The sequence below is a fragment of the Scomber scombrus genome, chromosome 2 (assembly GCF_963691925.1).
Source record: "Scomber scombrus chromosome 2, fScoSco1.1, whole genome shotgun sequence".
NCBI lineage: Eukaryota > Metazoa > Chordata > Actinopteri > Scombriformes > Scombridae > Scomber > Scomber scombrus.
Genome location: NC_084971.1, coordinates 21,639,722 through 21,656,423, shown reverse-complemented (window position 1 = coordinate 21,656,423; position 16,702 = coordinate 21,639,722). Strand labels below are relative to the sequence as shown.

At 39.3% G+C, this 16,702-nt stretch overlaps 1 protein-coding gene across 1 annotated transcript in view; it reads left to right on the top strand.

Moving 5' to 3' along the window:
- The first annotated feature begins 13,191 nt into the window (after positions 1-13,191).
- The window catches only part of fbxo41 (F-box protein 41), a 33,525-nt gene continuing 30,014 nt past the window's right edge, over positions 13,192-16,702 (top strand). Inside the window, exons 1-2 of the mRNA XM_062430911.1 lie at positions 13,192-13,740; positions 14,490-14,719. Of these exons, the coding sequence (XP_062286895.1) occupies positions 13,192-13,740; positions 14,490-14,719 (779 nt within the window). The remainder of the gene's footprint in view (positions 13,741-14,489; positions 14,720-16,702) is intronic.

The window sequence follows — 16,702 nt, the reverse complement described above, 5'->3', positions numbered from 1 at the left end:
TATTATTAAGTGCAGCTCCTAATGTGAGACACTTGGGCATCATATTGAAAGGATGCAGGCTGATATTCTGTATTGTTATAGTTTACAAATCCCATGAAATGTGACTCCCCTAACCTGTCTGTGGTTCTCAGCTCCAATGGAAGACGTAAATCTTTAAAATATATCATGTCTTTCTTTTTTTTTAATTTCATAAAACAACTGGGCACTGTAGTTTTGTCGACACATGGGCACAAAAAAACAGTGCCCATGATGCTCATGGCACAACAGTGGAGATTTATGGCACAGAGCAATAAGCTGTATCAAGCTTTGGCTACACAGGCAATCCTTGTTAGTGGGATTAATTCATCATGGGTTTAGTGCCTTTCATGGCAGACTCATAGAATATCAAACGTATCCTTCAAAATATAGCACTCTCTCCTCTCACAGTTCTGATTTGCACAATGTTGTGCCTAATGTGGTACTTCTTGTTTAGCTAATCTCTTGTGATCAGACTCTTGTCCCTTTTAGTTTATCATTAATTTAGGACTCAGTCTCAGTATTCACTTCTATTATTATAAGACTGTTTGTGCTCATGCACAGCTGGCTCTGGCATCTCCTGGCTGTTCTGTTATTGTTGCGCCTGCCTGTAAAATTGTGTTCATTCAACCATCACATAGAGCTCAAGGATCAGGCTCATGATTCTGGCCTTAGGGCATTTAAACTCTTCAGACAGCCCGTGTCTGCCTAAAACCGCATGTAGAAAAACACTGATGTGTAAATAATGTGTAAGTGACTAATGTGTAAATTGCACTCATGCAGTATTTACTTATTTTACTATATTGTTTAGGCTTTTTAAACTATTGGATAACAACATGTGCTTTGTGATTGACTAAAGGTGTCACGTTTTGTTTATGCGTCCCGACCCGTTCGGTACAGGATGTTTGGTTCTGTATGTGACTTTCCTCAGTTCGGTATGCTCCCTTACCCAAACAAATACCATCAAAATAGTTCCATAATCCACTTACTCTGACATGCAAAACAATAATTCTTGTGCTTGAGTTTCACCAGGAACGTTCTGGTAGTGCATTTAGCTGTAAGTAGCATGCTCATGGATGTGTGCTTGCTGGCTTAGCCAAACAACCCTGGTTACCCCGGTTGCCCAGGCTCATGTAGTGTCACTCCCTTCATTTTTATTAAGATAGTTGGTGTTATCACCATATTTAAACAATGTTAAGATAAGATAAGATACATTTTATTGGGGAAAATTCATTGCTACAGCAGCTCAAAAAGATAGTGATATGAGAAAAAACAAAAACAAATGTATACAACAATAAAATTAAAAACTAAATAAAAGGACCCTAAAGTGCAATTATAACATATATATACAACAATCAATAAAATTAAAAACTAAAAAAAGGACCTTAAAGTGCAATTATAAGTTGTTTCTCCTCGGCCTCCTCCCATCTCTGTGACAGTTGCCTTCGAGTGAAGCCGTTTGGAACAACTATAAACACGTTTGACTTCCGACGTGGTCAGGAAGCACATAGGAACCAGTTCTGGGCGACCATAAATTGGCATAAAACAGCTGTTAGCAGGTGTCATGACTCTTTGCTGGAAACAGGGTTTGTTTTCTTTTTCCACTGCAGCACAACTAAACTGTTTCAGTAATATTTACGGCCAATGAGCCATTGTTTGAGGTTAACATTTAAAAAAAATAAAGGACCAAAATATTATTCCTTCTTTTATTTTGCTGTACCGAAAACATACCGCACCATGACCCCAAACCGAAGCACACACAGATCTGTGAATTTTGTGTACCGTTACACCCCTATGATTGACATGTTATCCAATTTTATTAAATGCTCTCTTATTGGAAGTCTCCCATCCTTGTTAGAGCGCCGTATGTCAGCTCTGTTGAAATAGGAAATATTTAATCTGCACTGATTTCCTCATTTCTCTACCAGCAATGTGCCACTGCAGGCTCGGGATTAATGAGCATAAGAGGACCTTAGAGATGGTCAAAATGCAGCCACATATCACAGAGGTTATTTTCTGCATCATTTCCCACAGACTACCTCTATAGTAGCTACGTCCCCAATCTTATTTAGACTTGCACAGGAGGCTTAATGTACATGCATAAGAAGATTTCTTGTGTTCTTTTAAGAGGATATGAGACTGAGAACCTACAGTGTCTTATCCAGCTCGGGTTGGATAAGACACTGTAAGACAGTTGATACAAGTGCATCACTTTATATAACTTCATTAGTATAGTTTCCATTAATTATCCTTAGAAATAAGCAAGCTGTATGCCTTGTATATTCTTAACAGTTAATTCATCCTGTCGTTGTACATGCTTGCCAAAATCTATAGTGATCACAGCGGGGACCAGTGCTATTAGTGTGTTTAACAACAGTTTCCTGGCATGCATTGTTGATCTATGTATACTGGAAGATAGTTGTTTCTGTGAACGGCTATCTGGATCAATAGTAGACCGTGGTGAGCTTGGGAATGAGTCTGTCTGTCAGCTCACATTTGTGAAAGTCATTCAGCCTCATTCACTATCTGAGCCTCGTTCTATGGTGTGCAGCTTTGGCTCATTGTGGTGACTGAATGCTAATACTGCATCAATGGGCACTGGTTGGGGCTGTGTCATAAAATATGAGAAAAACATTTACATAGTGTCCATGTTTGTCTTTGTAATAAAAAATACTGGCTATACAACAGTCAACAACTGTTTTCAATTGTCGCAGGGAACTTTACTGCACCAATGTTTTTTTTTTTTTTTCGTTTTTTTTTTCTGGAAAGTATATTCAAAAATGGGGTTCATTTTAAATTTGAGGAGGCAAAACATCAGTTTTACTCTGGACAAAGCGAGAACAAGCTCTTGTGTTTAACAGTGAGCCTGTTTCTTTAAGGAAATGTTGCATCATGGGTTGTTTATAGCCTTATTGTTGCTAAGCTACCACATTCCTACAGTCTACAGTGTGTCTAGTAAAGTTTGTTTGGCCTGCTAGTGTCCAGTAAGCAGGAGTCACCTCTCAGCTCATGTTCTGTGTTTAACTGGAGGAAATAAATTCCTAAAGTGCGGACACAAGGGGAGAGTGTCCCCCAGTGTTTAATATTAAACTAAGTTACAGCAGAAATCACTGCTGCCAAGAAGTGTAGTGTCACATAGTCTAATTTTATATTAGAAGATGGGAAGAAAACAAAATATTTTGAGCTTGACAAGGAACGAATGCTAAACAGTTGAGATTTATGGTTTATTAGAAGTACTTTCAAACAATACATCAAGCCATTATAATGTAAGTGTGAGGAGTACAAGTATAAAGCAAATATATCCTTATCTACAAGTAGGAGTAGGACAAAGCTGCTGCTGTAAACACGGCCGTAAAGCAGCTTGTCACTAAATGGGGGAAGCCTCTCAACAGAACCAAATGCACAGTTTACTCCTTTTGAGTATTATTTTCTACAGACTGCAGTGTACAGATGTTTTAGAAAACTACTTCACCTTGCAACTATACATTTGTGAACCATAAAGGAGAGATATGCTTTTTGTGTTTTGAATTTTTTAAATTAATATTCATATGATGTTGGATATCTACACTAAACATAAACGTTCCAAAACTTGAGATTTACTTATACAGAAATGTAGAAAAGTCGAGGCTTCAACCCACTCCGAACACTTTATGTGTAACGGTTTTTTTCTTGGATCAGATTTCAGTTCGAACATGTGCGGGTGTATTATAGGAGTTTACATTATCAGTAAAGAACAAGAAAAAAAGTAGTGAAATCCAAAGAACTATGGTTTGTTGCATGGTTTGTTTATGTAGCCTCACAGTCTTGGGCGGCTTTCAAGAGCTGGCCAATCAGAACAGAAGGGCCTCAGTGGGAGGCGGGCCTTAAAGAGACCGAATCTAAAACAGCCTGTTTCAGACAGAGGCTGAATTGAGGGGCAGTATAAAGGGTCACTATGAGTTAAATAAGGAATTTGTATAATCATGCAAAGGTATTCCAGTAGAGCCCCGAATCAAAAATGTAGACATGGAAATGTGAATAATATAATCCCTTTTAAAGATTTTCAGAAACAGAAACACATTAAGGTATCGCTGATTTTAGTCTTTTCATGGGATGAGAAAAATATAGAAGAGCATCAACATGATCCTATAATGAAAATATTTATGGAGATGGTAAAATGAAAAAGAAAAGAGTTACGAATGTAATTTTCCGCCCTTCAATATATTTGAAAATACTTGATAGATGTTAAATATATTGCAGTATATCTGCCTACCTTCAAGGTGTTTTTTTATCCACAAATAATAAAGCAGTTGGGGGTGGCCAACACATTATCTGGGTAGTCTTATGTTTGGGCCAATGTCTGTTAAAGCATTAATACCGAACTGGAGTTAATACTAACGTCTTCTTCATAAGGGTGATTCTCTGTATGATGACTCAAGTATGTTCAATCTTTTTAAACCTCAGTGGTTAGGTTTGCCCTCTGCTGTCAGGTGAGCAGCCCCGGGCTGTGAGATTGTCTGTCATGGGAGTCCCATGGCTTATTCAGGGCTAACATACTTTGACATGCTCATGTAGGAGACTAGAAGGCATTTGAAACATTCACTAAGCCTCTTGTTCAAGATTTTAAAGGACTCTATACACAGTGGTGCGGCCTGTCCTAGTAACATGTCAAAGCTCTGAGGGCTTCTTATCCATGTCATCTGCTGTCAGAAGGCTTGCCGTCTTTTTATGTACATTTAGTGTTGATGCTATCATATGCCATTCAGAACAAACTAGGAGTGAAAATAATTTTATCACAGCATTTCACGTCTTCATTTACTTGGATATACTGCTTTATTGCAGCATTGACTGTGAAAACATTGTGGGAGGAGCACATTTTCCACATGAAAAATACCAGCAATGATAAGAGCTCAATTTCTGAGGTGTAGGCTGATGCTCGTGTCACACCTCTTAAATAGTTTTGGCACCTCCAGTATTACGTGTAGTTCAGTTCACTATTCACTGTTCAGTGCTGCAGCATCTCTGGGTGAAGCATTGCAGAGGATTGGCATGATGGCTGTGATACACCTTGACTCACTCTCTTCCTCACACCTCCAAGCAAAAAAGGTCTGTATCATATACGGCAGGTACAGGGGAATAAATCCCACCTGACTGTGATAGAGCATCAGAGCTGTGAACCAAGATTGTGAGGGCTGAGAGGCATTGTCTTTTTAACTTGTGACTTTTATTATTTATGAGTGAATTTAGACCAATTTGGTTCATTTGGTGTTCATCCTCTCCTTAACGGTCACGTCATTAGTGTAGCCTGAAGGCCTGCTGATGTTTTATTCACATGGTGCAGAGTTTAAAAATTCTGTTGCAAAGACTGCACCGCAGGACACGGTATCTTTAGACAGATAATGTAAAGAGTTTGAATGAAATAATTAGTTTATGTGCATTCATGCCTCTGGTCAGCTGTTGTTTTTAAAGCCTTGTTTTTAAAATGTAAGCACAGTAGTTACATTCATGTTATTAGTTCCTTGGTTCTCCTTCTGTCGCCAGCAGTGATACTTCTATCACTAGAACCATCGATGCTGAACTAATCTAAAATATTTTTGGAAATTATCTCCCTGTATTCAGTAATTAGGGTTCTGTGAAAACTAGGCAGAGCCATCTGTAATTACAGTGATTTGAGAAACAAACAGATCCAGCTTTGTTTTTAGTGTTTCTCATTAAGTTTTTGGACCTACTTATTAATTTCTTATGATGTTAGTACCAACACCTCCAGAGAACATTGGCATCCAAGCAAGGTTCTTATCAGAGGACAAAATGAAAATCTACTTAGATCAGATGAATCAACAATGAATCACTGTGCCAAATGACTAAATACAGTATCAAAGTATACAGAAACAAAGTTTTCAGATTTATGAAATCTTTTCTCTTATAAATATCAAGAGTATTGTGGAAAAAAAACTTTTGAGAGGAAAAGTATAAGTAGAGAGATTTAACAAGAGGGATGACCTTGTGTAGGCCGAGTCAATTAGGAAACACCCACTGAGATGGTTGTGCCTGCAGTGGGTATTGGGGTAAAATATTAAAATGAACAATACACGGATGTGCAAAACTTGTGGTTTGACACTTGTTACAGATATTTCCCTCTCTCTTCTGCATCTTACTAAATAAAAAAAGCATGCAGCAAGTACAATCTGTGTTTATATGCAGAGATGTAATGGAGCATTCCTACCTCCTAATTAAAGATCATCAAATCCTGCTGAGTGCACAATCTGATAGCCAGTGACCACACTGTACATAAGATTAAAAGATGCAATAATACAGCCAGGGAGTGAGAACGGATTAGGATATTTGTCTTTGGTTTCTAATAAAAAACATCAGATTTTGCCAATAATTGATACCTGCCATGACATTATTGTGAGAAGTGTTTCCAGCCAGGGCTTTTATACAAAAATCACGAGGTACATTACGATTAAGTATTTAGACATACAAACATAACTGTAGTAAAACATGCAATTGAGTGCTTATTCATTTTTTACTAGGGCTGGGGGATATGGTTGTAATCAGATGGACTGCTTGTAGTGCTTTTAGTACAAAAGCACTCCACAGTGTGCTTCTTATTCATCCTCACAAACATCAATAATAATCCATTTAATTTGTACCACACTTTTCATTCACAGTGAAACACAAAGTGCTACATTATGTTGTGTGTTCTATGTTACTAATAAAGAAAATAGTAGTAAGAGCTGAAGAGAATGAAAAAACCTTCCTGAATGGAAAGGGTTTTGGGCCTTTAAAAAAAAGAAAGAAGAGAGACTAGGGTCTATGCTGCTCTCAGATGGTTAGGAAGGCTGCTCCCCACGTGTGGTGCAGAGGAGCAGAAGGCTCGATTCCCCCATGGTGCAGAGCTTGCTACTGGGGGCCTGGAGGAGCACGCTGCTGGCAGATCTGAGGGTGTGGGTGGAGGTTTGTGATATGATCAGTTCCTGGAGGTACAGAGGTGCATGTCTTTTATGTGTACACAATGGTGGTTGAGCTGCCATGCAAGGCACTGGTTTAGCACGGGAGTAACTGGAGTTCAGTTGGTACCACCAACTCTGCAGTCAATGGCTGACCTGCTGTATCTCCTGAGCCACTTCTGCTTCGAATTAATATCATGGCATTAATGACACATTTTTTGATGGATTTATATAAAAATTGGCAACAAACTACAGTTTGTGGATATTGGTTAGTGGTGGTAAAGATGAGAGAGCTCCTCTTTAATTGACAACAAAGAGCTACTGTTACAAGTCTAGCTGTTCGATTTGTTACCTTAAACCAACTTCCGCCCAATGCATACTTTGTTTGGTTAAATATGTGTCCAATTGGTGATCATCAAACTAACTTCAGCCTGCACTCGTAGTGCAGCGGTGACTTTATTCTGTGCACATCTGGACCTAAATGTGGCTGACTGAGCTGTTAGCCTCAACTTTTCACACTGATAAAAACTCAGAAGGTTTTATTTTTTCCCAACATACTAGTCGAAATAATTACTGGAAATAGAAAAGCACTAAATACAAACTGTGTTTCATATCAGCGGTGTGGGTGCTCCTGTGGCCTGCTTGTAAGCTTGAAGTTGTGTTTTAGTTACTATAATGTTCCCTTGGCCACTAATTACTTTATCTGTGGAGTTTTACCTCATCTAAATCAAAGGTCTCAGCATAGAGGGTGTGGCATGCTGACTGTAATTTGTTATTCAGGGCTATATAAATAAAATTGACTTGACGTGATTACTCCTTATTCTATCTATATAGTCTTCCTCACCACTTCACTTCATCAGTCAGTGTCTTCCATCTTCCTCACACCCACGCATTCACTTCAGCTGCCTGTTTACCTTTCCTCTCTCTTTATCATCACCACTCTATTCTCTGTTTGTTTTACAGTATTTGTCTGTGACTTCCTCCCTGTAGACCAGCCTCCAGTTTTACTTCTCACTTATCAGAAAATGAGCACTTGGACAACAGTATTATAAGGTTGACTATTGGTGCTTTCACCAAATATGTAAAAGAGATTTTTGATAAATAACCATCAGTTATGTGGACATAATGACTAAGTGGATAAAAGGCAAATAATAAAACAGCTAGTTCAGATGTGTCCTATCACAAAATTATGATATCCAATATCTAAGACAATATCTGGTCTTATATATTGATATGATATCGTCGATATATTTCCCTGCCGTAATAAGAACTAACTAAAATGACAGACAGCATCTTTGGGAAAAATGTATTTGACGTGTAGTTTAATTTTTTCAGTTTGGCTCACGTCCCATCCGCTAACATGGAAGGTGTGGGACTTGTGACTTATAATGCAGCCAGCTTCCAGGGGGGCGATCGAGTTGTATTGGCTTTCGGGGAGCTGTCATGATGTCCGTCGATACAGTAAATGGTCCAAATATCTTCACTCTCTCTCTTGACCTTGTCATAAAGAGCCATGGTTGAATTTGTAGATCATGTGCTGTCTCATGTGTACGGCTTGATTGGACCAACTTTAACGCCTGGTTTGACCGTCTAAAAGCTTGTTTGAGACTGACAGACAATGAAAATGACATTGTTACTTTTTTCCAGTAATGAGCCTTTAAAAACTGTTTTTCCATTAGAAGTGGGCACAGTAAATTCACTCATGGAACGAAAATAAAACAGCCAATTAGGGTGATATTTTTTATGGCCTGTCATATCAGTGAAGAATATGGCCCATAGCAGGAAACTGGATCTTTAATAATGTCTGTGTGTTCCCTTCAATAACATGTCAAAGACAACTGAAACCAAGTAGAAAAACTACCGTCTATACATGCTCATAAGAAGCGTATACTGCACTTTTCAATGGTAAATACTATGGAGCTCACTGTGACATTTTGTTGTAGCACAAAGTGGAGTCTTTGTGGAATCATACCAGAGCCATTATGTGTATGTTTGTATCCTAAAATAGTGCTATAACACAATAGGTGGCTGTAGGATTGTGGCAGATGTGTCTCTGACTGGTGCATAAAGGAGAGAGAAGCCCTGTACTTAGCCCGCACTACTCTGACCTTTTTGCTTTTAAAGGACATCACTGTTAGGTCCCACAACCTGTCAGCTGGAAATTAGAAGGTAGATACCTCTGCATCTTGAAGACATATGTGCAGCTGTTTTGGTAAGGCTGATGGCTTTTGGTTTTAGTGCTCTCATCTTTACAGAAAAAGAGTGGATTGTTTTAAAACGAAGGTTTGAAAGAAGGCTGACAACTCACAAAACTCAGATCAAATTGTCAAAACACAGAAGGAAAATGGATGTATAACAATAACTGGATACCAGACCAAAAATGATGCCCATTTAGTCCAGTAAGAATTGTTCCTCCAGTCAGCATTAACCTTGCTTGCAGTTTGAGGTGTTCTGTCAATAGTTTTACAGTAATTTATTTTACAGTGGTGGACTATGGGGAAAATGCTTTTTGGGCAAAAGGGGGATTTTTTGCTGCAATACTGTGAGTGGCCACTGGGAAAAATTGGCTGCGCAGTGGAGCCCTATCCAGCTTTTATAATACATCCATGAAAGGGACTCAAATGTGCTAACATGCACACGGGGCCAATGTGGCTACCAAAACAAAGAGCAGAAAAGCTTGGATAACACAACACAGACAGCGTGCAGGAATTCAACTTAAGTTAATTTTTTTCTTCTGTGTGTTCCCATGCAACAAAGATTTGTTGTTTCCTCCTGCAACATTCACTCTTCATCGTAGTTCATGGTAGGGATTGCTAAGAATATGCCTCTTATAATAGAAATGTTATGGGACAAATAGAAAAGGACTGAAAGCCATAGCTATCTGTGTGTCTCATGTGTAACACATGCTTCCACTATTTACCAGTCCACAATAAAACATTTAAGACAGTCCTTTGGGATGTCTCAGCTGAACTCCATTGGCAGGATGTTGACATGTGGCTACCAAGCAGCCTCACTTTCTTCCATTTCCTGCCTGGTTAAATGCCTCACTTAGTAATTTCAAGCAGATGGGAATGCCTGCTGTCTGCAGTGTAGTGACTGCGCCTGTGAAATCCTCCTCCTTTAATAAGTGGGCACGGCTTGCCAGTACACTCCCTATCCCAGCCTCACCAGACTTCTAATAACAGTCTCAGTGACTTCTGGGGATTTCCATTGTATTGAGCGCTCTGTGAGGAACGGCCTGCATCTGTGATTGCGCTCCAGTCTTGGATTGGTGTACAATTGCTGTCTCTGCCCAACTGATAGTCAAGTTTAAATACGGACTGTGTGCACTGCACTAGGGATGTCCCGATCCAGCTTTTTGCACTTCCGATCCGATACCGATATTGTAGCTTTTAGCATAGGCCGATACCGATACCGGCCGATCCAAGCATGTATTAAAGATTAAAGATATTTACTTATTTTGTTGTTATACTCATGTTGAAAAGGGTTTTACTCTTAAGAACAACTAGCCAACTTAATTAGGTTAGTTTGAATAATCCACAATGGTTGGTAATGAGAAGCTGACCTGTTTATTCTTAACAGGGTTAAATAAACACAAAATAGACAAAATAATAAATAGTCAATTAACCACACAAACTGAATTGGCATCAATGCTCTGCTCTTGAACAACAAGAGTGTAAACCAAGGCTTAAAAAGCCATCAGTGCAAACAATATTGTAAACTGTATTTAAAAAGCAAAACACACAAAAAAGCTGAGTAGAAAATAAATAGTGGGATGCTGGACAGGTCGCTAGGTGTGCTGAAAAACGCGGACCGGATTTGGGGGGAAAAGCTGAAAAAAACTGGAATGGATTACCTACATCGGTGTGCTGGAAAACAAACGATGAAAAAAACGATATTGATATGCAGTTTCTGCTAATATCGGCGGCCGATCCGATCCAAATATCGGATCGGGACATCCCTACACTGCACTACATGGAATATAACTGATATGAAGACCATGTAAACTGTAAGACCTTTGTTTCAGTGGGCTGAGCACCATTAAATATGATGAAGGATGATTTCTGCAGACTTTTATGGATCTATGAACAAACATTTAATTGTCACAAGGACACAAGACAACATTGCTCTTTAATAGCTCCCCACTTTAAAATCCTTTAACTGAAATAATGAAATGTTTATAATTTTGTGTAGATGATGTAGGTATGAGCTAAATTTAAATAAATGTTTTGAACCTTTGCTGGTATGCCATGATGTCAGTTAGATTTTAGATATCAACAGAGGAACCTTACCACAGAAATAATCACGATGTTGTTGGTTTTTGTAGTTTTATAGTTTAGGATACTTTTCACTTGCTGTGTAAAGCATCTTTTGAATATCGCAGATTTAGTTAGATACAAAGATATGCTCACGAAACTTGCGAGTCGTGTGGTATGCAGTGTGAAGACAAGATACATTCTATTTCCATCATCACAAACTGAAGAGCAAGTTTTTATCTGTTTGACAGCACTGGTGTGTGAGCCTGACCTTAAGATCATACAGTAGAAACAATTTTTCATTGCAGTGCTTAATTAAAGGATTGCACTTTGATTAGAGAACCTGACGCAGGGGAATCTGCGATCATAGACTGCTGACGTACTGAATTATTTTCATATAATAAATCAGGAGCAGCAACTGCTGGCTAAACTGCTGGCTAAACAATGTTCTTGCAGTGGCCTCAGCCTCCTCAGCATTTAGTTATCAGATATTTTCAAATATAAACTCTCAACGTCCTATTATCAGACCCCGCAATACTGAATGCAGGAGTCATTGTTGTGATGTTGTAGGAAAGCAGTTTAATTACAGGCTTTTGTTTTTTCAAATTTTTTTTGGAACATTTTTCTGACTAATCTTCACCTACGAGGTATTAGAAGAAAAAAAAGAAGCAGAATTCAAGGTTTACAAGGAACTACAGTACACAAGCAAAGGCTGGATTACGACCCAACTCAGTTAGTGGACTTTTTTCCTTTGGATTACCAGATCCCCTTGTGAAGGATTTAAAGCAATGTCCAGCCCGACCTTGTAGACTTCAGACTGGAAAATGATGTTGGCTCTCACAAGCACTCTCGCTAATGGATCCATTTCCTATTTCCCCAGTCTTTCCCCAGCTGTCTTCCTCTGAGTTTTTCAGAGCACAATCTCAGTAGATTACTCTTAATCCTTAGTGACGTACAGGTTTTATGTTCTTGACCACTAAACGTATACGTCATATTCCTATTTAGACAGTTCTGTCAGTCAGCTGAGATGTGTCCTTTCCCTGTAAGTAATGAGAGAATAGAGAGAAGAACTGCTGTACATGTGGATTTTTATACATGAGTGTGAATATACTCTTCAGGATGCTCTTGACTGCTTATACTATTGCTTGAACATAGGTTTTTGTTTTGTTTTTTCATTTTTACATCTACCAACAATTTATGTTAATCCTGACATATTTTTCATGCAAATACCAAAAATAATTATGTTTTTAATTAATATATTTGGAGTTATTATTTCACATTCTCCTCCAGCCATTCCCATGAACTGTAAAACTCATTTAATTTGGTAGATATTGACTGTAAGCCAATAATCACATTTTACAATTTTTGGAACGACATTCTGTAACTGGATAAGTTGCATATCAGTGTGTCTGATTTCTGTCTTTCTTTAATTTCCAAAATGTGTTGGAAAGAAATGGCTGTGCAACCTTCATCAGGTATAGCCTATCCATATACCTGTTAACAATGAGAACTTCCACACACTGTCTCACTATTGGCCATCCAAAGACAGATGAAACATTGTGATATAATTCATATTTCAGCAATAAGTGAGACAGTATGCAGGAGTTATTTTCAACTTTTTCTCCTCAAATGAAAGAAGAAAAGCAAAACTTTAAAATGAACTGTTATACGAGTATGTAAAGTAACAGGACACACTGCAGGAAAATGCAAAATTGTATTCTCTCCCTCTGTTTTAGGACCTCAGGCAGGGGAACCACCAAAGATGAAGTGAAGAGCATCTGAATGTTGCCACTATGTGTGGTCATGTGACTGAGCTGGCCTCCGCCATTGCACATGAAATTTCTCTTCCACCAGTTGACCACCCCTAGTTGCCCTATTGCCCTGTTTTCACCATGAGAGGATCTGTAAGGCGCTTGACCTTTATGCCCTCATACTGGCGCTTCCATTGTGTTGCGTGAGCGCCACCTCCCCTCCGGCACTTACTGCACGGAATGGCCTCTCTGGACCTGCCATACCGCTGTCCTCGCTGCGGGGAGCACAAGCGCTTCCGAAGCCTGTCGTCCTTGCGCGCCCACCTGGAGTACAACCACACGTACGAGACCCTCTACGTCCTCTCCAAATCCAACAGTGTATGCGACGCCGCTGCTCTGCTGCCCCTAGTGGCTGAAGGAGCTCTCCTCGCACCTGCCAACAACAACGACCCCTTTGAGCCCCTGCGGCCTTCAGCTTTAAAGGAGCGACGCTTCCCTTGCCGTGAGCTTCCTTGTGCCGACGACTTGAGTTTGACCCCGGCTAACACCAACACTGCAGCCCGATATATTCCCAATGTGGAGTTTCCCCTGGGGGAGATTTTTATGAAGAAAGCCATGACATCCGCAGACCCCGGTCCCCATGGAAACCCTAGCACAGCTGTAGCAGTGGCAGCTAATGTAGCAGCTAGTGCAGTTGAGGCTGCCTATGAGGAAGGACTGGCCAGGCTGAAGGCACGGGCGTTTGAACGGCTGGAGTTGGATGAGAGGCTGGAGAAGCTGTCTGAAGAGGTAAATAGGATCATTATGGTTATCAGAATCCACTTTATTGGACAAGTGTGCTGACACATATAAGGAATTAGAACTGTAATGATTAGTTGATTAATTGATTAGTTGACTGCCAGACAATTAATCGCCAAATGTTTTCATAATCGATTAATATTTTGAGTCACTGTCCAAAAATGTCCAAAATCTCTTGTTCCAGCATATTAAATGTGAATGTTTTCTGGTTTGTTCAGTCGTCAGTATACTGAATACTTGTAGGTTGTGGAGAGTTGGTCAAAGCAAAACATGATATTTTAGGTTGCATCTTGAGCTTTGGGAAACCATTTTATGGACCAGAATATTACAAATTAGAATGACTAAAAGAGAAAATAATTAACAGATTAATTCACAATGAAAATAATCGTTAGTTGAAGCCCTACAAGCAGTTCTCAAACAGATACAGATGTGATCATCGTGTCATTAAGTTGCTGCTCTATGGGTAGACTTTACAGTGAACACACTCTACAAATATCTCATGTGTGACGTGTCGGGTCAAAAATGATCCTTGAACTAACAAAAAAAGTAATTTCCTTAAAACTTGTGATGCAGAAAAATAAAAAAATGCAAAACATGGATATGTCAGGGTGTTTGCTGACTGAATTATTTGCTCATTAAAGTGTTAATTACTGTGTATTAGTTAATGACTTCATCAGCATAACTAGTACTGTTTCATATAACACAGTGATTAAGTGGCTCAAGGCCCTCTTGTTTTTAAGGTGGAGCAGAAAATAGCGGCACGTGTAGGCCGCCTTCAGGCAGAGTTGGAGAGGAAGAGCTCCGAGCTGGAGCGGGCCAAGCAGGAGAGTGATCAGCTGAGCCAGGAGAAACAAGACCTGGAGGACAAGGCCTCTGAGCTCTCTCGGCAGGTGGACGTCTCTGTTGAAATGCTAGCTAACCTCAAACAGGACCTGGTGAACAAGGAGCAAGAGCTCAACCACAAACAACAGTAAGTGATTAAACTGTTCTCTACCTGTTTGGCAGATTTATTGTGGGAGTTGAGCTGTTGCTGACCTGCTGTGATGTGCTTTCTCGATACCCGAGGAAGTCAACAAAGTTATATTTTAATTGTGTGTTCAGAAAAATAAAAAAGTCCTGCATGCAATCACACCTACAGGTGACCTTTGTCAGGTACATGAACTAGCATCACAGAAGTTTCATATATGTCTATATAGATTGTAGATAATTAGATCAAAATAGCCCTTTTGACCTTATTACTGTGATGGCTATTGGTGTGTTTCCTCAAGGTGTTTCATCTACCAGCTAATTTTTACGGTTCCCTGATTGGATGTAATGTAATGTGTGAATGCTAGAATTTCAAAACCAATACATAAGACAAACCAAAAAGTCTGCACACCATGACTTATGCACAAAATATTTAAATAATATAACTGTATGATAAATTTGATTTTCTGCATAAGACATGATCTGCAGAATTTTCATTATTTAATGCAAATGCATTGCATTTTTCACACATTTTACAGATTTACAGAAATGTTTTTCATAATCGTGTCCAACAAAAAAAAATTGTTGCAAAGGTGGTGGTTGGGTTTAATGATGGCAATGTTAGTCTGTTGGTTGGTCGGTCCATCTATGTGTCATACTGATTCAGAGGTAGCAGTTTACTGGCCTGTGGTAGAATGACATGTTGTGGCAGGGAAGGGAGGAAAATATGAAAATCCTTAGATACCATTTTCTCCACCTTTGGCATCAATCCAGAGAGTTCTCTAACAATAAGGCTGGCGATGATCTATATGTTTTGTATTATAGAGCCAAATGAACAATTAATTGATCCTCTTTAAAAGTGTGTATCCAAAGCCGGATGTATCTTATTCCTCCATTTTTGTCAAAAAAAAAACAAGTCAATGAGTTACACTGCTGCACTGCTCTGGGTGACATGTTTCTTTGCCTGAGAAGATTAGTTAGTTTCTATCGAAACAGCTTCAAAGGCTAATTACAGCAATCACATGGTTAGTGCCCAGAGAGTAGTTCTGTGTAAGGCAGCCGCCACTTCACGTGTGCAGGTATGTGGTTCCATTTACAGAGCTTCGCTAACTTGTTGTGCTACACTGAAGTTGTTTTAGACATTTACAGATGTAGTATACAGTAAGAAAAATATAAAACATCTCCACCTTTATGGATATAGTTATAGTGATTCAACTGTGTACCTCACACTTCCTTTTTTTTTAAAAAAGGACATTATCATGCACACAATCACTCTGTCACACCCCCATCCTCTCCTTCACCTCTACCTCTCTGCTGATGATATAATGCTCGTCCAACAACCAGATGTGCTGTACATCTGTGCCAGTGCTGTCTCTATACACCGGTGCCCTGCAGGGTGGGTTAGCTGCTGAAGCTGAATGCAGGGTCGGACAGAAACAGCTGGGTCGGCAACAGAGATGTCTAGTTGCTCTCACAGCACCATGCCTCTTTCTCTCTCAGGCCGGTCCCTCAATAAAGCTGCTACGATGCTTCATGAACTAGTTTAATGTCTAGCCTAGAAGGAGTATTTGGACATAATTCACAGTGTGATGATGTAAGTCATTGCTGGCTTTGAATCTGATGAGCATGATTTGGAGCTCTCCCACAGCATGGCACAGATTTTCCTGATTTTGAGAGCTTTTATTGAAATGAATCCCAGCATGATTTATTGTGTTGTCCAAACTGTGATGCTATTTTTACTGACAGGCGAGAGGCAGTGCATAAAATCCAGTGTTTTTATTGACAATAAGTCTTTGTCAAAATGAAAGGCAATAAATTAAAATAATGCTAAAACTCTACCTATATTCTACAAAATGTCCTCAGTAATACGGTTTTTAAAAATGCATTGCATTGAATTTCCATAGAAATGTTTTTATAAAGTCAAAGAGTTCTTCAGCATCTAATTTATTATTAATAACAAGTGTTTATGAGAATTATGAGGCACAGC